The sequence below is a fragment of the Babylonia areolata genome, chromosome 16, assembly GCF_041734735.1.
Source record: "Babylonia areolata isolate BAREFJ2019XMU chromosome 16, ASM4173473v1, whole genome shotgun sequence".
NCBI classification, from domain to species: Eukaryota; Metazoa; Mollusca; class Gastropoda; order Neogastropoda; family Buccinidae; genus Babylonia; species Babylonia areolata.
The window spans coordinates 9,217,461-9,239,800 of record NC_134891.1 but is presented as its reverse complement, the minus strand read 5'-3'; the positions used below and the strand labels follow the sequence as shown (position 1 = coordinate 9,239,800).

The following is a 22,340-nucleotide window of genomic DNA, read 5'->3' as shown; positions in this document are numbered from 1 at the left end:
ATGACTGTTTTTACCCTGCCATGTAGGCAGCCATTCTCCCTCTTCATCGTTCGTGGGCTTTTCCATGCATGACTGTTTTTACCCTGCCATGTAGGCAGCCATTCTCCCTCTTCATCGTTCGTGGGCTTTTACATGCATGACTGTTTTTATCCTGCCATGTAGGCAGCCATTCTCTCTCTTCATCATTCGTGGGCTTTTGCATGCATGACTGTTTTTACCCTGCCATGTAGGCAGCCATTCTCCCTCTTCATCGTTTGTGGGCTTTTACATGCATGACTGTTTTTACCCTGCCATGTAGGCAGCCATTCTCCCTCTTCATCGTTCGTGGGCTTTTGCATGCATGACTGTTTTTATCCTGCCATGTAGGCAGCCATTCTCCCTCTTCATCGTTCGTGGGCTTTTGCATGCATGACTGTTTTTACCCTGCCATGTAGGCAGCCATTCTCCATTTTTTGGGGTATGCAGAGTCTTTAACAGTTTGAATGTGCTAGCATGCATGCATGACTTTGCATGTGTGTGCATTTGTATCTCTGTGCGTGAAAGAGGGAGAGAAAGAGGCATTGTGTGAGTGACGTTTCTTTGTGTGAGCAGCGTGTTTCTTTGTGTGGCACAGCCCTACATGGTGAGCTGCGGCTACGGGTTCACAGTGTATGCCGTCAAGTCCCCACGCGGTCTGCTGCTGCTTGGGTCCGGCATCAACACCAGCTCCCAGCTGGGCTACCACGAAGTGTCGCGCAACTCGGGTGGGTCTCACTGTGCGTCTGATCGCTCCGCTCGTACACAACATGTGTGAATGATCATCTTTGAGTGGAGAAACGAGTATTTGGAGAACAATATTACTGGTGCAGTCAGAATAGTAGATACTTCCTTCCTTACCTTGTGAATTGGTCTTAGGTTTCTGAGCCATGTATAGTGTTGAGGGAATGTTAATTTCAATTGTTAGTCCGTGTAAGTGACCATGAAGACAACAGGTTTTGCACACATTATATTTCAAAACCTTCTTCGTCGTCTTCTTCTTCTTTGTTCTTGTGCTGCAACTCCCGCGTTCACTCGTATATACACAAGTGGGCTTTTACGTGTATGACCGTTCTTACCCCGCCATGTAGGCAGCCATACTCCGCTTTTAGGGGTGTGCATGCTGGGTATGTACTTGTTTCCATAACCCACCGAACGCTGACATGGATTACAGGATCTTTAACGTGCGTATTTGATCTTTTGCTTGCATATACACACGAAGGGGGTTCAGGCACTAGCAGGTCTGCACATATGTTGACCTGGGAGATCGTAAAAATCTCCACCCTTTACCCACCAGGCGCCGTCACCGAGATTCGAACCCGGGACCCTCAGATTGAAAGTCCAATGCTTTAACCATTCGGCTATTGCGCCCGTCATATTTCAAAACCAGTGCCACGATATTTGAAATGTACAGAACAGCAATGTTGGGCTTCTGGGTCCTGTGGCCCCTGCTGTTCAGGGTGTCGGGATTGAGATCGCATCATCTCTGCCCGTTACCTGCCCCTGAGAACTAGCGCTTTCTACTCTTTAGCGCATCCTTTCCCTTCTTTGCACTCTGCACAGAAAGTTCAGAATCTTACTACGATTCAAGGGAGTCTGTGCACACACAGAATTTTCTGCCAGCCTGCTCCTGGGAGTGGTTTCTTTCTCTCCCGCCTTTTGCCTTCTCCTTTGTTCCAGCTCTGAGAGTGACACTCATTTTTCTTCATAGCGGGAAAGCGTATTTCATTACTTGTGACCTTATCAAATTGCTTTTCTCATAATTATGTGACCTGGTTGGAGACATAATTTGACAACAAACAAGAACGCCAGAGAATCGACAGACAGGCAGAAAATACGAAAAAACTTAGCCGTATGAAGAGCACAGGAACAGGAGTCATGATGGCTGCCAGAAAAAGAGGGCGCTAGCCAGCGGGACAAAGGGGAGGTTACCTACTTCCGGGAGGTTATCGGCCATAGTTTCGTTTTCTCCACATAGGCAGATAGTAGTTTGCACAGGACAGGAATGTCAGACCCCTGCCGGAGTCTGCACTAGTTGGGTCACGGTAAGTATGTTATTTAAACGTAATTTTAGATAGAAAATTTCCTTTTCTCATTGTTCTTCAAATTTATCCATCCTGCTTGTGTTGGGGGACTGTGATATCTTAGTTGTGGTATTTTCATGTTTGTTAACCCTCTTGTATTCAGATTCTCTGAGGCCAAACTCTCCCTAGTTTTCGGATTCATCCGGTGAGTTTAACCATAAAATGGTAATGGTATGGTTCATGCTTCACCACAACCAAGAATAAACCTCTTAACCCTCTGCCCCTTGACACAAAAATCCCAAAGCGACTTCTAAATCCTGAGCAAAGTGGAATAACTGTGCACAGAATGCACACATACCAAACAAAAAAAAAAATCATATAAAATCGGGTTTTACTCACTTTGTTGCAGATGACAGCTCATAATATGCAGAAGACTCTGTAGTTTCACATAAAAGTAAATTTGGAATAATCAAGATGTGAAGAATGCACAAAAAAACAACAACACAACAACCACCTACAAGCGTCCTTGAAAACGTCACATTTTGTGCACATGTGTCCATATATAAATGTCATTTGTACCAGTATATGTTGAAAATACAAGAAAATACATTCACCAGAATATTAACAAAACATCTGAAAAGATTATAAATACTTTTGTAATTTGTTGTGTGTGTGTGTGTGTGTGTGTGTGCATGTGTTTTCACTGTCCACATTCTCAACTCAAAATATTGGGAAAAAAGAGAAAAGTTGGATATTGTCCGATGGACTTCAAATTCAATTTATAAAGGGAAAGAAAAAACAAACAAAAAACACTTTACATTTCTGAGTATTAAAGGATCAGTTCCTGGTGGAATTTCTGGGAACAGAACCCTTTGCACAAGTGAATATTGCATAAAACACAGCCGAACACAGTTTGAAAATCAATTAAAAAAAAAGTAAATAAAAAAAAAAAACAAATAAATAATAACAATAATAAAATAAATAAAGTAAAAAGTAACAAAATTTTTAAAAAAATCAATTAATTGATTAATTAATTAATTGATAATAAATAAATAAATGAAATAATAATAAAATAAATAAATAAATAAAATAATAGGTAAATACATAAAAATACTACTACTAATGTCACAGGTAAGGTAATTTGATTGGATGTTTTGTTTCTGCGTCACTTTGTTTGGAGCTGTGTGACAAGTGGGTCAATACAGCAGGGCTAGCGTCCCAGAAGAAGAAGATGATCTGGGTCACAGCTGAAGCACAGGAGAACCCATCAAGTGACTTTATTGCTTGAATTTCCCTTTTCTTTTTTTTTTTGAACAGGACGTGTGCTGGACTACCTGATCGAGCCGGTGCAGATGGCGCTGCCGGTTGACCGACCCTCCTCCACCAGAGTGCGCCACCTGGGCTGTGGGCGTGCCCACACTGTTGTTGTCACTGAGGATGCGGGAGGTGAGTTCAGCTGTACTTTGAAGACCTTGTTTCGTGATGTCCCGCTGTGGGGCGCTCGATGGACTTCTTGAAGGAAGTAAACAATTTTTAATCAGATTTGAAGGTTTTAAACTATGGAAGGTTTTTAAAAAAAAACTTTGAGTGGAAAGCTTAGAGTGGTGACTTGTTTTTATTGTTTGTTTTTTTACCCTTGTTGCAGGTATTAACGTGGTGATAGCCTTGAAACGGCCTTAGTGGTCGGCGAGGCTCTAAGCACCATAATTTCATTTCATTTCATTTCAGTTCATTTGTAAAAGAAAATGTTGATGGCTGTTCTTTGATTTACGATTAGTAGTGAAAAATGTTTTACGGTCATTCTTGGAATTTTGATTTGTAGTGAAGAATCTTGATTATTATTTTTTAGATTTGATTTGTAGCAAAGAATCTGGTTGGTTAGTCTTGGATTTTTGATTAGTAGTTACTAGTAAAGAATCTTAAATGCTATTCTTGGAATTTTGATGTTTTTGAAAAAATGTATTGATGGTTATTCTTGGGATCTGGATTAGTAGTCGAGAGTCTTAATCAGTTTGTGGCTGTTCTTGGAACTTTGATCAGTAGTAAAGAATCTTGATGGTTGTTCTTAAAATTTTGAATAGTGGTAAAGAATCTTAATGGCTGTGCTTGGAAGTTATTGATGTTTCGGAAAAGCATATTGATGGTTAATCTTTTGATTTTGATTGTAGTAAAAAAAATACATTAGAAAACCTGATGGTGTTTCTTGGAATATTGATTTGATAGTATGTTGTTGGCTGTGCGGGATACAACATGATTAGATTTGACTTGATTTTAAAGAATACCACTCGGACTTTCGATTTGGTCAAAAGGTAAAATGAAAGGAAATGAAATAAATGGTTATTCTTGGAATTTTTAGAATATTGTTTCAAAAGAATATTGATGGAAAGAATATTGATGATTAATCTTGGAAGTTCGATAAAGTAAGAAGGAATATTGATGGTTCTTTTTACTGGCTTGATGTCAGCAGTTCAGTTTATTGTTAAAAGCTGTGTGTGTAAAATCAAAATCCAATAGTTGTGGTTTTCTGCTAAACTTGAAGACTTTAAATTAGTCATCATCGACTTTGGGTCATCTTAGTCTGAATTTAAAAGATAAAATATAAAAGAAGATGGATGATTTGTCAGGGTGTTACTGGTTGATAATTCTTGGTGGTATGACTTTGTATTGGTTTTCATAAAGAAGCTGATTTATTTGTGGAAATTTGTTCTTTTCTGTTATATATGATATTTACAGTTTTCCAAACCAAAAGAAAAACTTTTTTGGGGGTTTTGTTTCAGTCTTCAGTTTGGGAAGCAATGCATACGGCCAGTGCGGACGTCCCATTGTGGAGGGAGAAGATTTTCGGTAGGTTAAACAGAAACATTTCTGATCTCTACGAATCAGGATTATTTCAGCCCACTCTTCTAGACCTGGAGTGGTAGTCTCAGTTCCAGTCATTCAGATGGGACGATAAGTAGAGGCCCCATCTAAAAGAAACCCTCCCATCGGTGGTGAAGAACAGAAAGAAGGAGTCTGTGCTGTGCAGACTGCGTGCGTGGCACACATTTTTTTTACTCATTCTTACTTGTTGAAGGGGGAAGAGGCCCCTCGATGTATTCCCTGTGATGAGCCTCTCACCGTGAAACACGTGCTCCTTGACTGTTGGGATCTGCATGACGTTAGACACAGACATTACACGGCGGTTTCTCTGAAGACTTTGTTTCGTGATGTCCCTCTGTGGACGCTGATGGACATCTTGAAAGAAGTGAACATTTTTAATCAGATTTGAAGGTTTTAAACTATGGAAGGTTTTAAAACTTTGAATGGAAAGCTTAAAGCATTGACTATTTCTTATTGGACTAAAAAAAAAATTTTTTTTTACCCTTGTAGTCGGTATTACCGTGGCGATAGCCTTGAGATGGCCTCAGTGGTCGACGAGGCTCTAAGCACCATAATTTGATTTGATTTGAAGTAGAGGTCCCGTGTGCAGCAGCGTGCACTTAGTGCACCCAGAATAACTGATGGCAACGAGAAGGTTGTTCCTTGCAAAATTGTGCAGAAAAAATTTTGCTTTGAGAGGACAGCAAATACATTTGCAGACAGGAAAAAAAAAAAAAAAAAAAAAATCGGGTTGCCTTTGCACTGTGGTGGCATGCTGCTCCTGGGGAGAGCAAACCTGGATTTTGCAAAGAAAAATTTGTTGTGACAGAAAGTGAATATAATACAATGCAATACAATACAGTGCCATACAATATGATACAATGTGATACAATACAGTACAATACAATACAGTACAACACAGTGCAATGCAACACAATACAGTACGATTCGACAGTACAGTGCAGTACAATACAGTACAGAACAATACGATACAATACAGTACAGTACAAAACACACAGTGCAGTACAATACAGTACAGTACAATACAGTACAGTATTGTACAGTACAGTACAGTACAATCCACCAGCCCCAGAAAACTTCTCGGCATAAAGTGGCAAGAGAAGATCCCTGACACAGAGGTGCTCACTCGTGCAAACTTGCCCAGCATCTACACCATCTTGATGCAGGCCCAGCTGCATGGCGAACTGCTGTATGGCGAACTCCAACATGGCAAGTGCTCCCATGGAGGCCAAAAGAAGCGCTTCATAGACACTCTGAAAGCTTCTCTGAAGGCCTTCAGCATCAGCCACGACACATGGGAGCTGAATGCAATGGACAGACCAAAGTGGCGTTCAGCTGTCCACAAAGGCGCCAAATCCTGTGAGGCCAACAGAATCGCTGCAGCAGAGCAATGCAGACAGGCCAGGAAAAGCAGTGCCAGCAAGTCCCCGACAGCCGCTACCATCCCCTGTCCACACTGCATCAGAACCTTCCGGGCGCGGATTGGCCTGACCAGTCACCTGCGCACCCACAGAGCCCAACCCACCCACCCCTAGGATGACTAGATGGTCCTCGTCGATCCCGACGGACAAACCACACACAATATAATACACACAGTGAAGTACAATACAGTATAGTACAATACAATACAATACAATACAATACAATACACACAGTGTAGTACAATACAGTAGAATACAATACAGTACAGTACAATACGATACAATACACACAATGCATTACAGTGCAGTACAATATAATACAATACGATACACAGAGTGCAGTACAATACAGTACTGTACAATACAATACAATACAATACAATACAGAACTCTATAAACAGTAAAGGTGTGGTGGTAGACGTGATTAATGGGGCTTCTGAGAATATTAAGTGTTTTCCAAACAAAGATATGTATACATGTGTGCTTTTCTGTTTGTTGGTTTATGCTTCAGTTTGAGCTGATCTTTGAACATTACTTTTTTGGGGGGATGGGATTCCTTTCATCTGGTTTGAAAAACTGACCGGGATTCAGTGCTGAAATGGCCTCCTTTGTGGTCACCTGGGCTAATATCAGCAGCAGCATGGTTTGATTTCTGTGTGTGTGTGTGTGTGTGTGTGTGTGTCTCAGGAAAAACCCCTTGGTTCACGCAGTGCAGGGCCTGCCCGGTGATGTGCAGCAGGTAACATTGGGTTTCTCTCCCCTTCCCTTTCTCTTTCCCTCTCCCCACCTCTCCCTCTCCCTGCCTCTCCCTCTCCCCTCTTCTCCCTTTCCCCGCCTCTCTCTCTCCCCGCCTCCCTCTCCCCACCTCTCCCTCTCGCCACCTCCCTCTCCCCACCTTTCCCTCTCCCCACCTCTCCCTCTCCCCGCCTCCCTCTCCCCACCTCTCACTCTCCCCACCTCTCCCTCTCCCTGTCTCTCCCTCTCCGCCTCGCCCTCTTTCTGCCTCTCCCTCTCCCTACCGCCTCCCCCTCTTCTCGCTTCTCCCTCTCCCCACTTCTCCCTCTTCTCCCTCTCCCCGCCTCCCTCTCCCCACCTCTCCCTCTTCTCCCTCTCCCCCACCTCTCCCTCTCCCCGCCTCCCTCTCCCCACCTCTCCCTCTCCCCACCTTTCCCTCTCCCCGCCTCCCTCTCTAGGACCTGGAGGTTGGAGCTGGAGGATGCTGTGCTCTGGTGGCATAAAGACGTTTGAAAACAAGAGAACGCTGGCCATCAAGGAGAAGTGTGAGCGAAGGAAGCAGGGCTCAACTTATGGAGACGTTTTCCCTTGCAAACCTGTGGGAAGTGCTGCGCATCCAGAATCGGCCTCTTCTCCCGTATGAGGACACACACCGACAGATAAGCCTGCCTGCCTACTCATCCATCGGTCCGATGGGAGACTTCATCCATCCATCATCATCATCATGAGTGCATTTGCACTGAGCCCGCATTGTGTGGATCAGTCAGCTCATAAATTTGCCCCACCTCCACTCCCTCTCCCCACCTCCACTCCCTCTCCTCCACTCCCTCTCCCCGCCCCACCTCCACTCCCTCTCCCCACCTCCACTCCCTCTCCTCCACTCCCTCTCCCTGCCTCCACTCCCTTTCCTCACCACTCCCTCTCCCCACCTCCACTCCCTTTCCTCGCCACTCCCTCACCCCACCTCTACTCCCTCTCCCCACCTCCACTCCCTCTCCTCGCCACTCCCTCTCCCCACCTCCACTCCCTCTCCCCACCTCCACTCCCTTTCCTCGCCACTCCCTCTCCCCACCTCCATTCCCTCTCCCCACCTCCACTCCCTCTCCTCCACTCCCTCTCCCTGCCTCCACTCCCTTTCCTCGCCACCTCCACTCCCTCTCCCCACCTCCACTCCCTCTCCCCGCCTCCACTCCACTCCCTCTCCCCACCTCCACTCCACTCCCTCTCCCCACCTCCACTCCCTCTCCCTCTCCCCACCTCCACTCCCTCTCCCTCTCCCCGCCTCCACTCCCTCTCCCCGCCTCCACTCCCTCTCCCTCTCCCCACCTCCACTCCCTCTCCCCACCTCCACTCCCTCTCCCTCTCCCCACCTCCACTCCCTCTCCCCACCTCCACTCCCCTCCCTCTCCCCACCTCCACTCCCTCTCCCCGCCTCCCCACCTCCACTCCCTCTCCCCACCTCCACTCCCTCTCCCCGCCACCTCCACTCCCTCTCCCGCCACCTCCACTCCCTCTCCCCGCCACCTCCACTCCCTCTCCCCACCTCCACTCCAGTCCCTCTCCCCACCTCCACTCCCTCTCCCCTCTCCCCACCTCCACTCTCTCCCCTCTCCCCACCTCCACTCCCTCTCCCCGCCTCCACTCCACTCCCTCTCCCCACCTCCACTCCCTCTCCCCACCTCCACTCCAGTCCCTCTCCCCACCTCCACTCCCTCTCCCCTCTCCCCACCTCCACTCTCTCCCCTCTCCCCACCTCCACTCCCTCTCCCCGCCTCCACTCCACTCCCTCTCCCCGCCTCCACTCCACTCCCTCTCCCCACCTCCACTCCCTCTCCCCACCTCCACTCCACTCCCTCTCCCCACCTCCACTCCCTCTCCCCACCTCCACTCCAGTCCCTCTCCCCACCTCCACTCCCTCTCCCCTCTCCCCACTTCCACTCTCTCCCCTCTCCCCACCTCCATTCCCTCTCACCACCTCCACTCCCTCTCTCCGCCTCCCCACCTCCACTCCCTCTCCCTACCTCCACTCCCTCTCCTCACCTCCACTCCCTCTCCCTGCCTCCCCACCTCCACTCCCTCTCCCTACCTCCACTCCCTCTCCTCACCTCCACTCCCTCTCCCTGCCTCCCCACCTCCACTCCCTCTCCCCACCTCCACTCCCTCTCCCCGCCACCTCCACTCCCTCTCCCCTCTCCCCACCTCCATTCCCTCTCCCCACCTCCACTCCCTCTCCCCTCTCCCCACCTCCACCCCCTCTCCACTCCCTCTCCCCCCCACCTCCACTCCCTCTCCCCGCCTCCACTCCCTCTCCCCACCTCCATTCCCTCTCCCCGCCTCTCCCTCTCCCCGCCTCCACTCCCTCTCCCCACCTCCACTCCCTCTCACAGCCTCCGCTCCCTCTCCCCACCTCCACTCCCTCTCCCCGCCTCTCCCTCTCCCCGCCTCCACTCCCTCTCCCCACCTCCATTCCCTTTCCTCGCCTCTCCCTCTACCCGCCTCCACTCCCTCTCCCCACCTCCACTCCCTCTCCCCGCCTCCGCTCCCTCTCCCCACCTCCATTCCCTTTCCTCGCCTCTCCCTGCCTCCCCACCTCCACTCCCTCTCCCCACCTCCACTCCCTCTCCCCGCCACCTCCACTCCCTCTCCCCTCTCCCCACCTCCATTCCCTCTCCCCACCTCCACTCCCTCTCCCCTCTCCCCACCTCCACCCCCTCTCCACTCCCTCTCCCCCCCACCTCCACTCCCTCTCCCCGCCTCCACTCCCTCTCCCCACCTCCATTCCCTCTCCCCGCCTCTCCCTCTCCCCGCCTCCACTCCCTCTCCCCACCTCCACTCCCTCTCACAGCCTCCGCTCCCTCTCCCCACCTCCACTCCCTCTCCCCGCCTCTCCCTCTCCCCGCCTCCACTCCCTCTCCCCACCTCCATTCCCTTTCCTCGCCTCTCCCTCTACCCGCCTCCACTCCCTCTCCCCACCTCCACTCCCTCTCCCCGCCTCCGCTCCCTCTCCCCACCTCCATTCCCTTTCCTCGCCTCTCCCTCTCCCCGCCTCCGCTCCCTCTCCCCGCCTCCGCTCCCTCTCCCCACCTCCTCTCCCTCTCCCCACCTCCACTCCCTCTCCCCCACCTCCACTCCCTCTCCCCGCCTCCACTCCCTCTCCCCACCTCCACTCCACTCCCTCTCCCCACCTCCACTCCCTCTCCCCACCTCCACATTTTGTGGATTTTTTTTTTTTTTGATTTGTAAATGACTTGTGTATGTCAGTGCTACTGAGGGTCTGATTGTTCCTAAAAAAAAAAAAAATGTTCATTAAGAAAATCCAAGTTGATCTTTCCCAAAAAGACTTCAGAGGGGGTTGGTGTCTGTGAGTCTGGTCTTGACACAGGCAGTGATAGCCATCAATTATTTTATTTTTTGTTGTTGATATATTTCTGTCTTGCTGTCACACACACACACACACACACACACACACACCACACACACACCACACCACACCACACACACACACACACCACATACACACACCCACACACACCCACACACACACACACACACCCCACACACACACACATATACACAAACATATACCACCACCACCACACACACACACACACACCACCACCACCACCACCACCACCACCACCACCACCACCACCACCCCCCCACACACACATATACCACCACACAACACACACACACACACACACACACACACATACACAAACATACACCACCACACACACACACACACACATATACACAAACATATACCACCACCACCACACACACACACACACACACACCACCACCACCACCACCACCACCACCACCACCACCACCACCACCCCCCCACACACACATATACCACCACACAACACACACACACACACACACACACACACACACACACACACACATACACAAACATACACCACCACACACACACACACACACACACACACCCGCACACCCACACATACACCCACACCCACACACACACACCCACCCACCCACCCACACACACACCCACTCACACACCCACCCACACCCACACACAGACCCCCTTCACCCCCCACACCCACACACACCCACACACACCCACACACACACACACACACACACACACACACACACACACACACTACCTGTTGGTGCTGTCCCTGCAGGTGACCTGTGGTCAGGACCACACCATCTTCACCACGGCCGCTGGACACCTGTACGCCTGTGGACTGGGGGCCGATGGACAGACAGGTACGTTCAACACAGACAATAGTCCGCAGATTCTCGAAGACTTTGTTTCGTGATGTCCCTCAGTGGACCGCTGATGGGACTTTTTGAAAGAAGTGAACATTTTCAATCAGATTTGACGGTTTTAAACTCTGAAAGGTTTTTAAACTTTGAGTGGAAAGCTTAAAGCGGTGACTAGTTTTGATTGTAATTTTGTTTACCTATGACTTGTAGTAGGTATTAACATGGCGATAGCCTTGAGATGGCTTTAGTGGTCGGCGAGGCTCAAAGCATATCATTTTTGAAAGAAGTGAACATTTTCAATCAGATTTGAAGGTTTTAAAATACTGGAAGGTTTTTAAACTTTGAGCGGAAAGCTCGTAGCGATGACGAGTTTTTATTGTATACACCTTGAAGCAGGTGCTAACGTGATGATAGCCTTGAGATGGCCGTAGTGGTCGGCGAGGCTCTGCGCACCATAATTTGATTTGATTGGATTTGACAGACAGGTACTGTCATCAGAATACTACTACTGCCAGTACTACTGCTACTAATTGCAATGAAAAGGACTAGTATTGATAATGATAATAATTATAATGATTGTAATAGTGACAATAGTAATAGTGATAATAATCGTAATAATGATGATGATAATAATGCAGATTTTTGTCGCTAATGCCTCCCAGGCAGTGAGCTTGTGACGTGAAGTGAACATTTTCAACCAGATTTGAATGTTTTAAACGACGGGCGCAATAGCCGAGTGGTTAAAGCGTTGGACTGTCAATCTGAGGGTCCTGGGTTCGAATCACGGTGATGGCGCCTGGTGGGTAAAGGGTGGAGATTTTTACGATCTCCCAGGTCAACATATGTGCAGACCTGCTAGTGCCTGAACCCCCTTCGTGTGTATATGCAAGCAGAAGATCAAATACGCACGTTAAAGATCCTGTAATCCATGTCAGTGTTTGGTGGGTTATGGAAACAAGAACATACCCAGCATGCACACCCCCAAAAACTGAGTATGGCTGCCTACATGGCGAGGTAAAAACGGTCATACACGTAAAAGCCCACTCGTGTGCATACGAGTGAACATGGGAGTTGCAGCCCACGAATGCAGAAGAAGAAGAAGAAGAATGTTTTAAACTCTGGAAGATTCTGGACAATTTTTGAGTGAGAAGATTGGAGCTGTGATAATTTTGTATTGTATTTTTTTTTTAAACCCTTGGCTTGAAGTAGAAGCTAATGTTGTGATAATAGCCTTGAGATGGCCTTAGTGGTCGGTGAGGCTCTAAGTCCCATGACTCGATTTGATTTGATTTGGTTCCATATTGTTTTAATCAACCTTTTAACATTATTTTGTCTTCGCTTTGACTGGTTTTAAGGACCAACAGGTGTTCAGGCCTGAAATAGCCCCTTTGCAGTCAGCTTGGCTACAAGCTCCATGATTTTGATTTGGCATGACAGTGGTTGTCACTGTTGAAAAATGAAAAAAGGTCTGTGTCGTCATCAGGTCAAGGCCATTACGACATGATCAGCACTCCCAGTCGGGTTGGGGGTGACGTGGAAGGAGAGAAAGTTGTTCAACTTCACGGGCGTGGGGACTGTGTCCTGGCTGTTTCAGGTTCGTACCTTCGTCATTCACTTCAGTTCAGTTCAAACGCTGACATGGGTTAGCGATTTTCAAAACATTGGCAGTGGAGATGTGTTTGGAGGTGTGTGATCCCTAGAAGTACGATACTCAGAGGAAGGTGGCAGATTTTGTTTTTGTATTTGTATTTCTTTTTATCACATCAGATTTCTCTGTGTGAAATTCGGGCTGCTCTCCCCAGGGAGAGCGCGTCGCTACACTACAGCGCCACCATGTTTTTTTGTATTCTTTCCTGTGTGTAGTTTTATTTGTTTTTCCTATCGAAGTGGATTTTTCTACAGAATTTTGCCAGGAACAACCTTTTTGTTGCCGTGGGTTCTTTTATGTGCGCTAAATGCATGCTGCACACGGGACCTCGGTTTATCGTCTCATCCGAATGACTAGCGTCCAGACCACCACTCAAGGTCTAGTGGAGGGGGAGAAAAATATCGGCGGCTGAACCGTGATTCGAACCAGCGCACTCAGATTCTCTCACTTCCTAGGCGGACGCGTTACCTCTAGGCTTATCTCCCAATAGTTGACGGGCGCAGTAGCCGAGTGGTTAAAGTGTTGGACTGTCAGTCTGAGGGTCCTGGGTTCGAATCACGGTGACGGCACCTGGTGGGTAAAGGGTGGAGATTTTTACTATCTCCCAGGTCAACATATGTGCAGACCTGCTAGTGCCTGAACCCCCTTCACGTGTATATGCAAGCAGAAGATCAAATACGCACGTTAAAGATCCTGTAATCCATGTCAGCGTTTGGTGGGTTATGGAAACAAGAACATACCCAGCATGCACACACCCCGAAAACGGAGTATGGCTGCCTACTTGGCGGGGTAAAAACGGTCATACATGTAAAAGCCTGCTCGTGTGCATACGAGTGAATGTGGGAGTTACAGCCCACGAACGCAGAAGAAGAAGATCTCCCAGTACAGTGTCCATTAGGGCCTGTGTTTAAACCCCGATCTCGCCCTTTCTCCCGAAATATGACTGGAAAATGAAACTGAGCATCTGGTTGTTTGGATGAGACGATAAACAGAGGTATTGTGGAAAATGAAACTGTGCATCTGGTTGTTTGGATGAGACAATAAACAGGTCCTGTGTGCAGCACACGCTTGGTGCGCTGAAGAAACAACCACCCATGGCAACGTAAGTGTTGCTCTCTGGCAAAATTACCGTAAAGTTCGGTCTATTGAGTGCACCGGTGTATAAGCCGCACCCACTAAATTTAGGAAAAAATTTAACTATACATAAGCTGCACTGGCTTATAAGCCGCACTTATTTCCGGTACCGGAACACATACTGATACTACAGAAAAGCTGTCAATGATGTCAGTTATGAAATAAACACAAGCCGGAACAACACAAAGAAAAGCAAGCGAAAATACTGCTAGTGCCACAAAAAAAATAAAAAATGAACACAATGAAAATAAGATCCATAATTTAGGGATAGTCACATTTATTCAACGTCATCCTGCTAATTGAATCAACTGAAATCTTCGTCTTCAGTGTCCGAGTTGAAGAGAACCAGCACAGCTTCCTCCGCCATCTTGTCACTGACTTCAGCCTCGCTTTCACTTCATGAACATGAACGCAAAGTGGAGGTTGCTGCTGGTTCGCCACTTGCACTGTCGTCTGCTAGGTCGATCGTCTTCAGTTTGAAGGCTGCATCATAGGCATAACGTCGTGTTTTCAGCGTGATGAGGGTGTACGCTTGAGCAGAGTAGAACTGAATGCTGATCTGAAAGCTTTAATGTATGGGGATTTGATTTATAAAACGTGAACTGTTAGCACACAATTGTGAAGCTCATCCAAAAATTCATGGACCGAAATCATGATTTTGGTGAGTTGAAAGGCAGCTAAGAATAGACGAGAACGTGACACTCCCGGGATCGTTAAAATCCTCAGATAAGCCGCATCATTGTATAAGCCGCAGAGGTTGAAGCAGGGGTAAAAAGTCATGACTTATAAACCGAACTTGAAAGTATGTCAAAGAAATCCACTCTGATAGAACACAGATATGTTTGCATGCATTCAAGGCCTGACTGAACATGTTGTGTTATGCTGCTGATCAGGCATCCTGCCTAAAAATGCGGTGTAGCTTTTATGTGGATTTGCCCCTTCCTATCTCTGTGGCTGCATTCACCTCCACACTCCATCTCGCTCACTACAGACGGCTTCGGATCCACTCTGTTTACGCATACCCAGATTCAAGCTCTCGACTGTCTGCCGCCGTTCTTTCTCTGTCTCTGGACCTTGCAGTTGGAATGAACTTCCTCTTTTGCTTCGTCAAGTCTCCACACTCAGCTCTTTCAAGTCTGGCCTTAAAACCCACCACATCCCAAAGTAGCCTCCCTTCTTTGCCTCTTCCATGTCTTCAGTTTCTCCAGTTTTAGAGTTATGCATGCGTGTGAATGACAGGTGCGAAAGTGCTTTGATTTGTCTCTGCACAAGATTCAGCCCTATATAAAAACCATTATTGAAAATGGGGGGAAGTGAGAGCCCCCATAATTGTATAGAGAGATTTTTATAATCTAATAGTGTCGCAAGGCTTATTAATGATGCAAGGCTTAATTTTTGCCCCAGATACTGTACCTGTTGTTGAGAGAACCCGAGGTAGAGGGCCTTACGATTGAGATTGCGCCATAATTTTAGCTCGATTGGCCAAACGAGCTAAGTGAGTTTGTGGCCTGATGCAAGTCTTCATCAGATACAAAACATGAGTGTCAAAGAATCGATAGACAGACAGAAATACGAAAAAACTTAGCTGTATGAAGAGAACAGGATCAGGAGTCAAGATGGCTGCCGGAAAAAGAGGGTGCTAGTCAGGGATGCACAGGGACGGTAACCTACTTCAGGAGGTTATCGGCCGTAGCTACTTTCGTTTTCTCCGCATAGGCGGGTAGTGGTTTGCACAGGACAGGAATCAGTCCCCTGCCGGAGTCTGCACTGGTGGGCCACGGTAAGTATGTTACTTAAAGGTAATTTTAGGAAGAAAATTTCGTATTAGTATTAGTATTATGTGGATTCGTTTGCCTGAGCACTAGTGATGCCTCCTTAAGAAAACTGAAACTGGAGTGTGGAGGTGTGTAGAGATGCCGCCTGTTACGATTTTGCCGTATTTTGTCACGCACGATCGCAGTTTGCTCCAGCGTTACACCAACGTCAAAGTTGTTCCGACAAGTTCATTTTCGACTGCACAGCATGGTCACATACTTTCCTATCGTAACATCACCCAGACGCTCTGGACCTGTCGATCATGAGGCCAGGGCAGTCACTGCTGACCTTGGTCTCACGTGATGATGCTCAGCTAATCGCTTGCGTGTTTACATTGAAACAGCGTTGAGTGGACCAGTCGGCTTAATTGTTTGCCCAAGTGTTTGTATGCCTTGTAGATAAAATGTACTTTTAGAGCGTTCCTACCAAACTCAAAAATGTTCCTACCAAAATTTTGTGATTGTTCCTACAAACCGTTGACAGGGTTTAGGCATCTCTGGGTGTTTTGTTTCAGACCGGGGGGATGTTTTTGGGTGGGGCAATTCTGAGTACAACCAGCTGGCCATGGTGACAGACCACACGCAGTGCAGCACTCCGCGGCGTCTACCTTTGACCTCCTGTGGTCGGGTGGTGAAGGCTGTGGCCGGTGGCTCCATCTGTGCTGTTTTGAACGGTAAGCGGCTGTGACTGCGTCTGTGTTGGTGTGTGTGTGTGTGTGTGTGTGTGTGTGTGTTTGCATGATTATATGTGTGTGGGGTGGGGGGGATTTGTTTGTGTGTGTGTGTGTGTTTCACCATGTATGGTTTTATCTGTATGTGTGTGTGTTTCTCTGTGTGTGGGTCTCTGTGTGTGTTAATTTTTGCTTTTCTCTACCTTTACACTCCTGCTCAGTCTCTGTCTGTCTGTCTTTTCTCTTTCTGAGTATGTGTGTGTGTGTGTGTGTGTGTGTGTGTGTGTGTGTGTGTGTGTGAGAGAGAATTTTTGCTTTTGTCTACATTAACACTCCTGCTTAATCTCTGTCTCTTTCTGAGTGTGTGTGTGTGTGTGTGTGTGAGAGAGAGAATTTTTGCTTTTGTCTATATTAACACTCCTGCTTAATCTCTGTCTCTTTCTGAGTGTGTGTGTGTGTGTGTGTGTGTGTGTGTGTGTGTGTGTGTGTGTGTGTTTCTCTGTGTGTGTGGGTCTGTGTGTGTGAGAGAGAATTTTTGCTTTTGTCTACATTAACACTCCTGCTTAATCTCTGTCTCTTTCTGAGTGTGTGTGTGTGTGTGCGCGCAAGTGTGTATGTGTCTCTGTGTGTGGGTCTGTGTGTGAGAATTTTTGCTTTTTTGTACCTTCACACTCTGTCTGTCTGTCTGTCTCTTTCTGAGTGTGTTGTGTATGTGTGCGTGTATGTTTCTCTGTGTGTGGGTCTGTGTGTATGTGAGAAATTTTGTTCTTGTCTGTTTTTATGCTCCTCAATCTCAGTCTATCTGTCTTTCTCTCTGTGTGTGTGTGTGTGTGTGTGTGTGTGTGTGTGTGTGTGTGAGGGACTGGAGGATGGGGGTGGTGAGCGAAAAGAAAGGAAAACTTTATTGTCATCATGAATGTGTGTGTGTCTGTGTGTGTGTTTGGTGTTCCTTCCAGTTTGTGTGCATGTGTGTGCTGGTTGTGTTATTTGAAAGGTTAAAGGATACTTTTTTTTTTTTTTTGGTTTTTTTTTTTGTTTTGTTAAAGGATACTTACCATGTATTGTAAGTTGAAGTTTGACCATAGTTCTACCCTATGAGGTGGCGCAAGGGGGGTTATCGTTCACCCCTTAAACGATACTTTCCATGTAAGTTGAAGTTTGACCATAGTTCTACCGTATGAGGTGGCGCAAGGGGGGTTATCGTTCACCCCTTAAACGATACTTTCCATGTAAGTTGAAGTTTGACCATAGTTCTACCGTATGAGATGGCGCAAGGGGGGTTATCGTTCACCCCTTAAACGATACTTTCCATGTAAGTTGAAGTTTGACCATAGTTCTACCCTATGAGATGGCGCAAGGGGGGTTATCGTTCACCCCTTTAACGATACTTTCCATGTAAGTTGAAGTTTGACCATAGTTCTACCCTATGAGATGGCGCAAGGGGTGTCATCCTCCACCCCTTGTTTAGTGTGTGCTAACATGATGGCACATGAGGGATTATGGCACACAGCCGGCACATGATGGACAGTGGCACATAACCATTAATGGCATTTGATGGACAATGGCACACGACAGACATTTTGCACAAGGCAGACAGTGGCACATGGTGGACAATAGCACATGATTGGCAATGGCACACGATGGACGATGGTACACGATAGACAATGGCACATGACGGACAATGGCACTTGACAGACAGTGGCACACGACCAGTTATGGCACATGACGGATGATGGTACACGATAGACAATGGCACATGACGGACAATGGCACTTGACAGACAGTGGCACATGACCAGTTATGGCACATGACCAGGCACTGGCTCATGATGGACGATGGCAAGGGGCTTGAGACAGTCTACTGATGGACTTTGGATTAAAGGGAAGCCACTGAGAACAAACTGTAAAGGGAAGTCACTGAAAGCAAGCCCTGATTGGAAATATGAACTGTGTGGTTTTCCTGTGGAACTATCAAGCTTGGACAGCGCAAAGTCTTTGTGACGGCATGATCACAGATATAGCTAGCCTTCCATGAAATTGATGCTTGGGTCGATTGATTCAGTAATGAAGTTGGTGGACTTGCTATCTGCTCTGATTGAAAGATGAAGGGTTAAATTTTGATTGAAGTCTTTTGATGAGCTGTGGTATGTGTGAGTGTGTGTGTGTGTGTGTGTGTGTGTGTGTGTGTTTATCATTATGTGTGTGTGTGTAATGTGTTTGTATGTGTCTGGATGTGTGTGTGTATGTGTGTGTGTATGTGTGTGTATATATATATGTGTGTTTGACTATATGTGTCTGTGTCTGTCTTGATGTGTGTGTATGCATGTGGGTATGCTGGGATGTGTATGTGTGTGCAGGGGGTGGGGGTGGGGGGTGGGGGTGGCATTTGTGGATGAGTGGGTAGTTACATTTATGCATGGATGCAGTGTTTGTTGTGTCTGGGATTTTTGTTTGTGGAATTTTTTTTCTTTTTGACTCACTTGTGTAAACAAAGTGAGTCTTTGTTTTAACCCGGTGTTCGGTTGTCTGTGTGTGTGTGTGTGTGTGTGTGTCTCTGTGTGTGTGTGTCTGTGTGTCCGTGGTAAACTTTAACATTGACATTTTCTCTGCAAATACTTTGTCAATTGACACCAAATTAGGCATAAAAATAGGAAAATTTCAGTTCTTTCCAGTCATCTTGTTTAAAACAATATTGCACCTCTGGGATGGGCACAAAAAAATTAAAAAATGAAGCCTAATTGTATGCAAACTGCATTTACTGTTATATTTATATTTTTTGTATTGTCTAAACTTGGCACTTTGATCTGATATTCTGACACAACAACAAGAGCAGTCATGATTATCATTTTTTGTTGAAACAGGGAACTTCTTTTGCTAAGCATGGAAGTTTTATTTATTTTGCAAACGTTTTGGTGCAGAGAGTAAAAAAGGGAAATTACTCTGTAATTAATGCTAGGGAGTCTTGAAGGCCTTGCCTCTCTTGTTTGATTATGTTTTGCTCTTCAGTATCTCTTTCTCTCTCACTCACATATATATGCTCATGCTAACATGTCTCTTGTTGTTTTTCTGTCTGTCCTACCACTTTGTATTCGTCTGTTCTGTGTCTTGAAAGAAACCGTACTTGAGATAGCAGAGGAATATTATAAGTTTCTAAAAGTAAACCACGAGAGTTATGTGACCACCTGCTGCCTTGACCGGAGAAAATCTGCTGGCGGTGATTGATGAAAGTGCTGACAGAGGTTTTACTCTCATAACGAAGAAAGGATATGATGTTGTGTTGGCCTGGGTTCCCGGCCATGTTGGCAATTCAGGGTAACGAATGGGCAGACTAGCTGGCCAAGAACGCTATAAAGGAAGAATTATCGAGATCCTTTGCACCATACACAGACATGAAGCAGAAGGTGAACACTTATGTTAAGGATCTTTGGCAAGAGGAGTGGAACACCCAGACGGACAACAAGCTGTTCCAAATCCGTCCACACCTAAAAGAGACCCTCCCATCGGTGGTGAAGTACAGAAAGGAGGAGTCTGTGCTGTGCAGACTGCGCGCGGGGCACACTTTTTTTTTTTTTTTTACTCATTTTTTCTTGTTGAAGGGGAGGAGGCCCTTCGATGTATTCCCTGTCATGAGCCTTTCACTGTTAAACACATGCTCCTTGACTGTTGGGATCTGCATGATGTTAGACACAGACAATACACGGCGGTTTCTCTGAAGACTTTTTTTTTGTGATGTCCCTCTGTGGACGCTGAAGGACTTCTTGAAAGAAGTAAACATTTTTAATCATATTTGAAGGTTTCAAACTGTGGAAGGTTTTTAAAACTTTTGAGTGGAAAGCTTAAAGCTGTGACTTGTTTTTATAGTTTTGGTGTGTTTTTTTTACCCTTGACTTGTAGTAGGTATTAACGTGGCGATGGCCTTGAGATGGCCTTCGTGGTCGGCGAGGCTCTAAGCACCATAATTTGATTTGATTTTATTTGCTGATAGAGGAGACTGCTAGCAGATGACATGCCAGAATTCTGACACTGGTGATGAGCTGAGAACACGATGCAGAATGATAATGAAACTGGGAAGTTGAAAAGGAGCAGTGCTGCAACAGTCCTGTGAATAATCATAATGGTATTGTTAATAATGATAATAACAGTAATAACAGTAAAACAGTGGTCTGTACAAAAATGTACAGGTAGTAGGAGGGAGGTGGAGAACCCTTTTAGAATTTTTTTCTAAGTCCCTGAACACGCTTTCTTTCAACATGCGAGAGAAAGCGAGCGATTGGGAGACTACGTGGGTGGAGAGGGAGAGGGAGGGGGGAAACCCTCAGAACCAGAGAAACTGTTCCTCTCCCCCCCCCCCCCCCACCCCCTTTCTCCCTTTCCACCTGTCCTCTCAGCTGCACCCAGCCACGCCCCTTCCTACCCACCCACCCACCCTGTCCCTCCCCATCCCTCCTCAGCCTCTTGTACTCTTTTCCCACCTGTTTCTCCACCCTGAATCCCCCCCACTCCCTACCCAACCCTCCAAACTCTTGTTTTGCTGCCACCTCTAGGCTACCTAAATTAATGACAGATATGCCAAAAGAGGAAATCGCTGCAATATATATATATATATATTTTGGTGCTGAATATTAATCTACATGGTCTGTAGAATCTGAAAATCAACCCTAGGACGGACAGGTCCCTGTCCTAGTAGCTGAAAATTAGGTCACATTACGCAATACCTTATCATTGCGGGGAACATGCAGAAGTTGCACCTCGTTGGAAAGGTCTTGAAAAATTACGTTCAGCTCTGTCATCAAATTTTTTATATGATAGATTACAACAGTAAAAGGCTTATTTGTGTGTCAGTCACCAGTCAAGATAAGATTGGTTTGCCCGAGTATTCTTGGTCAGCTCCTCCAAAGATATCATAGGAGAGTTTGCTGCAAAATATTTTCCTTTTGCTAAATACTCTACATGGTTTATAGAATCTGAAAAACAAGCCTAGGACGCACAGGTCGCTGTCCTACTGGTTGAAAATTGGGTCACATTATGTGATACCTTGTACAAATGACCAGCTTTATAAATTATTGCGCAAACATGCAGAAGTTGCACCTCGTTGGAAAAGTCTTGAAAAATTACATCCAAATCTGTCATCAAATCATATTCATAACATAAATCACAACAGTAAAAGACTTATTTGTGTGTCAGTCACCAGTAAGCAGAAGATCTGTTTGCCCTGGTTTTCCTCAGTCACTTCCTCCAAAGATAATCACAGGAGAGTTTGCATAAGTGACACTGCGGCAGTTACCACATGTAACAGAGCAGGCCAGTCCATGTTTCTTGTTGCTCCACCACCTTGAACCACAGTCTGACTGGCAGCTGTATCCACTTACTTACAGAAGTGTGTCTGGAGCAGGTGGCGGGTCAGCCATCTTCTTCTTCTTCTGCGTTCGTGGGCTGCAACTCCCACATTCACTCGCATGTACACGAGTGGGCTTTTACGTGCATGACAGTTTTTACCCCGCCATGTAGGCAGTCATACTCCGCTTTCGGGGGTGTGCATGCTGGGTATGTTCTTGCTTCCATAACCCACCGAACGCTGACATGGATTAAAGGATCTTTAACGTGCGTATTTGATCTTCTGCTTGCGTATACACACGAAAGGAGTTCAGGCACTAGCAGGTCTGCACATATGTTGACCTGGGAAATCGTAAAAGTCTCCACCCTTTACCCACCAGGCGCCGTCACCGTGGTTTCGAACCCAGGTCCTTCAGA

At 46.6% G+C, this 22,340-nt stretch overlaps 1 protein-coding gene across 3 annotated transcripts in view; it reads left to right on the top strand.

Moving 5' to 3' along the window:
• LOC143291120 (RCC1-like G exchanging factor-like protein) overlaps positions 1-22,340 on the top strand; it is an 85,569-nt gene that overhangs the window by 6,480 nt on the left and 56,749 nt on the right. For all 3 annotated transcript variants that reach the window (XM_076600752.1, XM_076600751.1, XM_076600750.1), the window contains exons 4-10: positions 614-743; positions 3,357-3,485; positions 4,817-4,883; positions 7,028-7,079; positions 11,239-11,323; positions 12,807-12,917; positions 16,435-16,593. In XM_076600752.1, the coding sequence (XP_076456867.1) occupies positions 614-743; positions 3,357-3,485; positions 4,817-4,883; positions 7,028-7,079; positions 11,239-11,323; positions 12,807-12,917; positions 16,435-16,593 (733 nt within the window). The remainder of the gene's footprint in view (positions 1-613; positions 744-3,356; positions 3,486-4,816; positions 4,884-7,027; positions 7,080-11,238; positions 11,324-12,806; positions 12,918-16,434; positions 16,594-22,340) is intronic.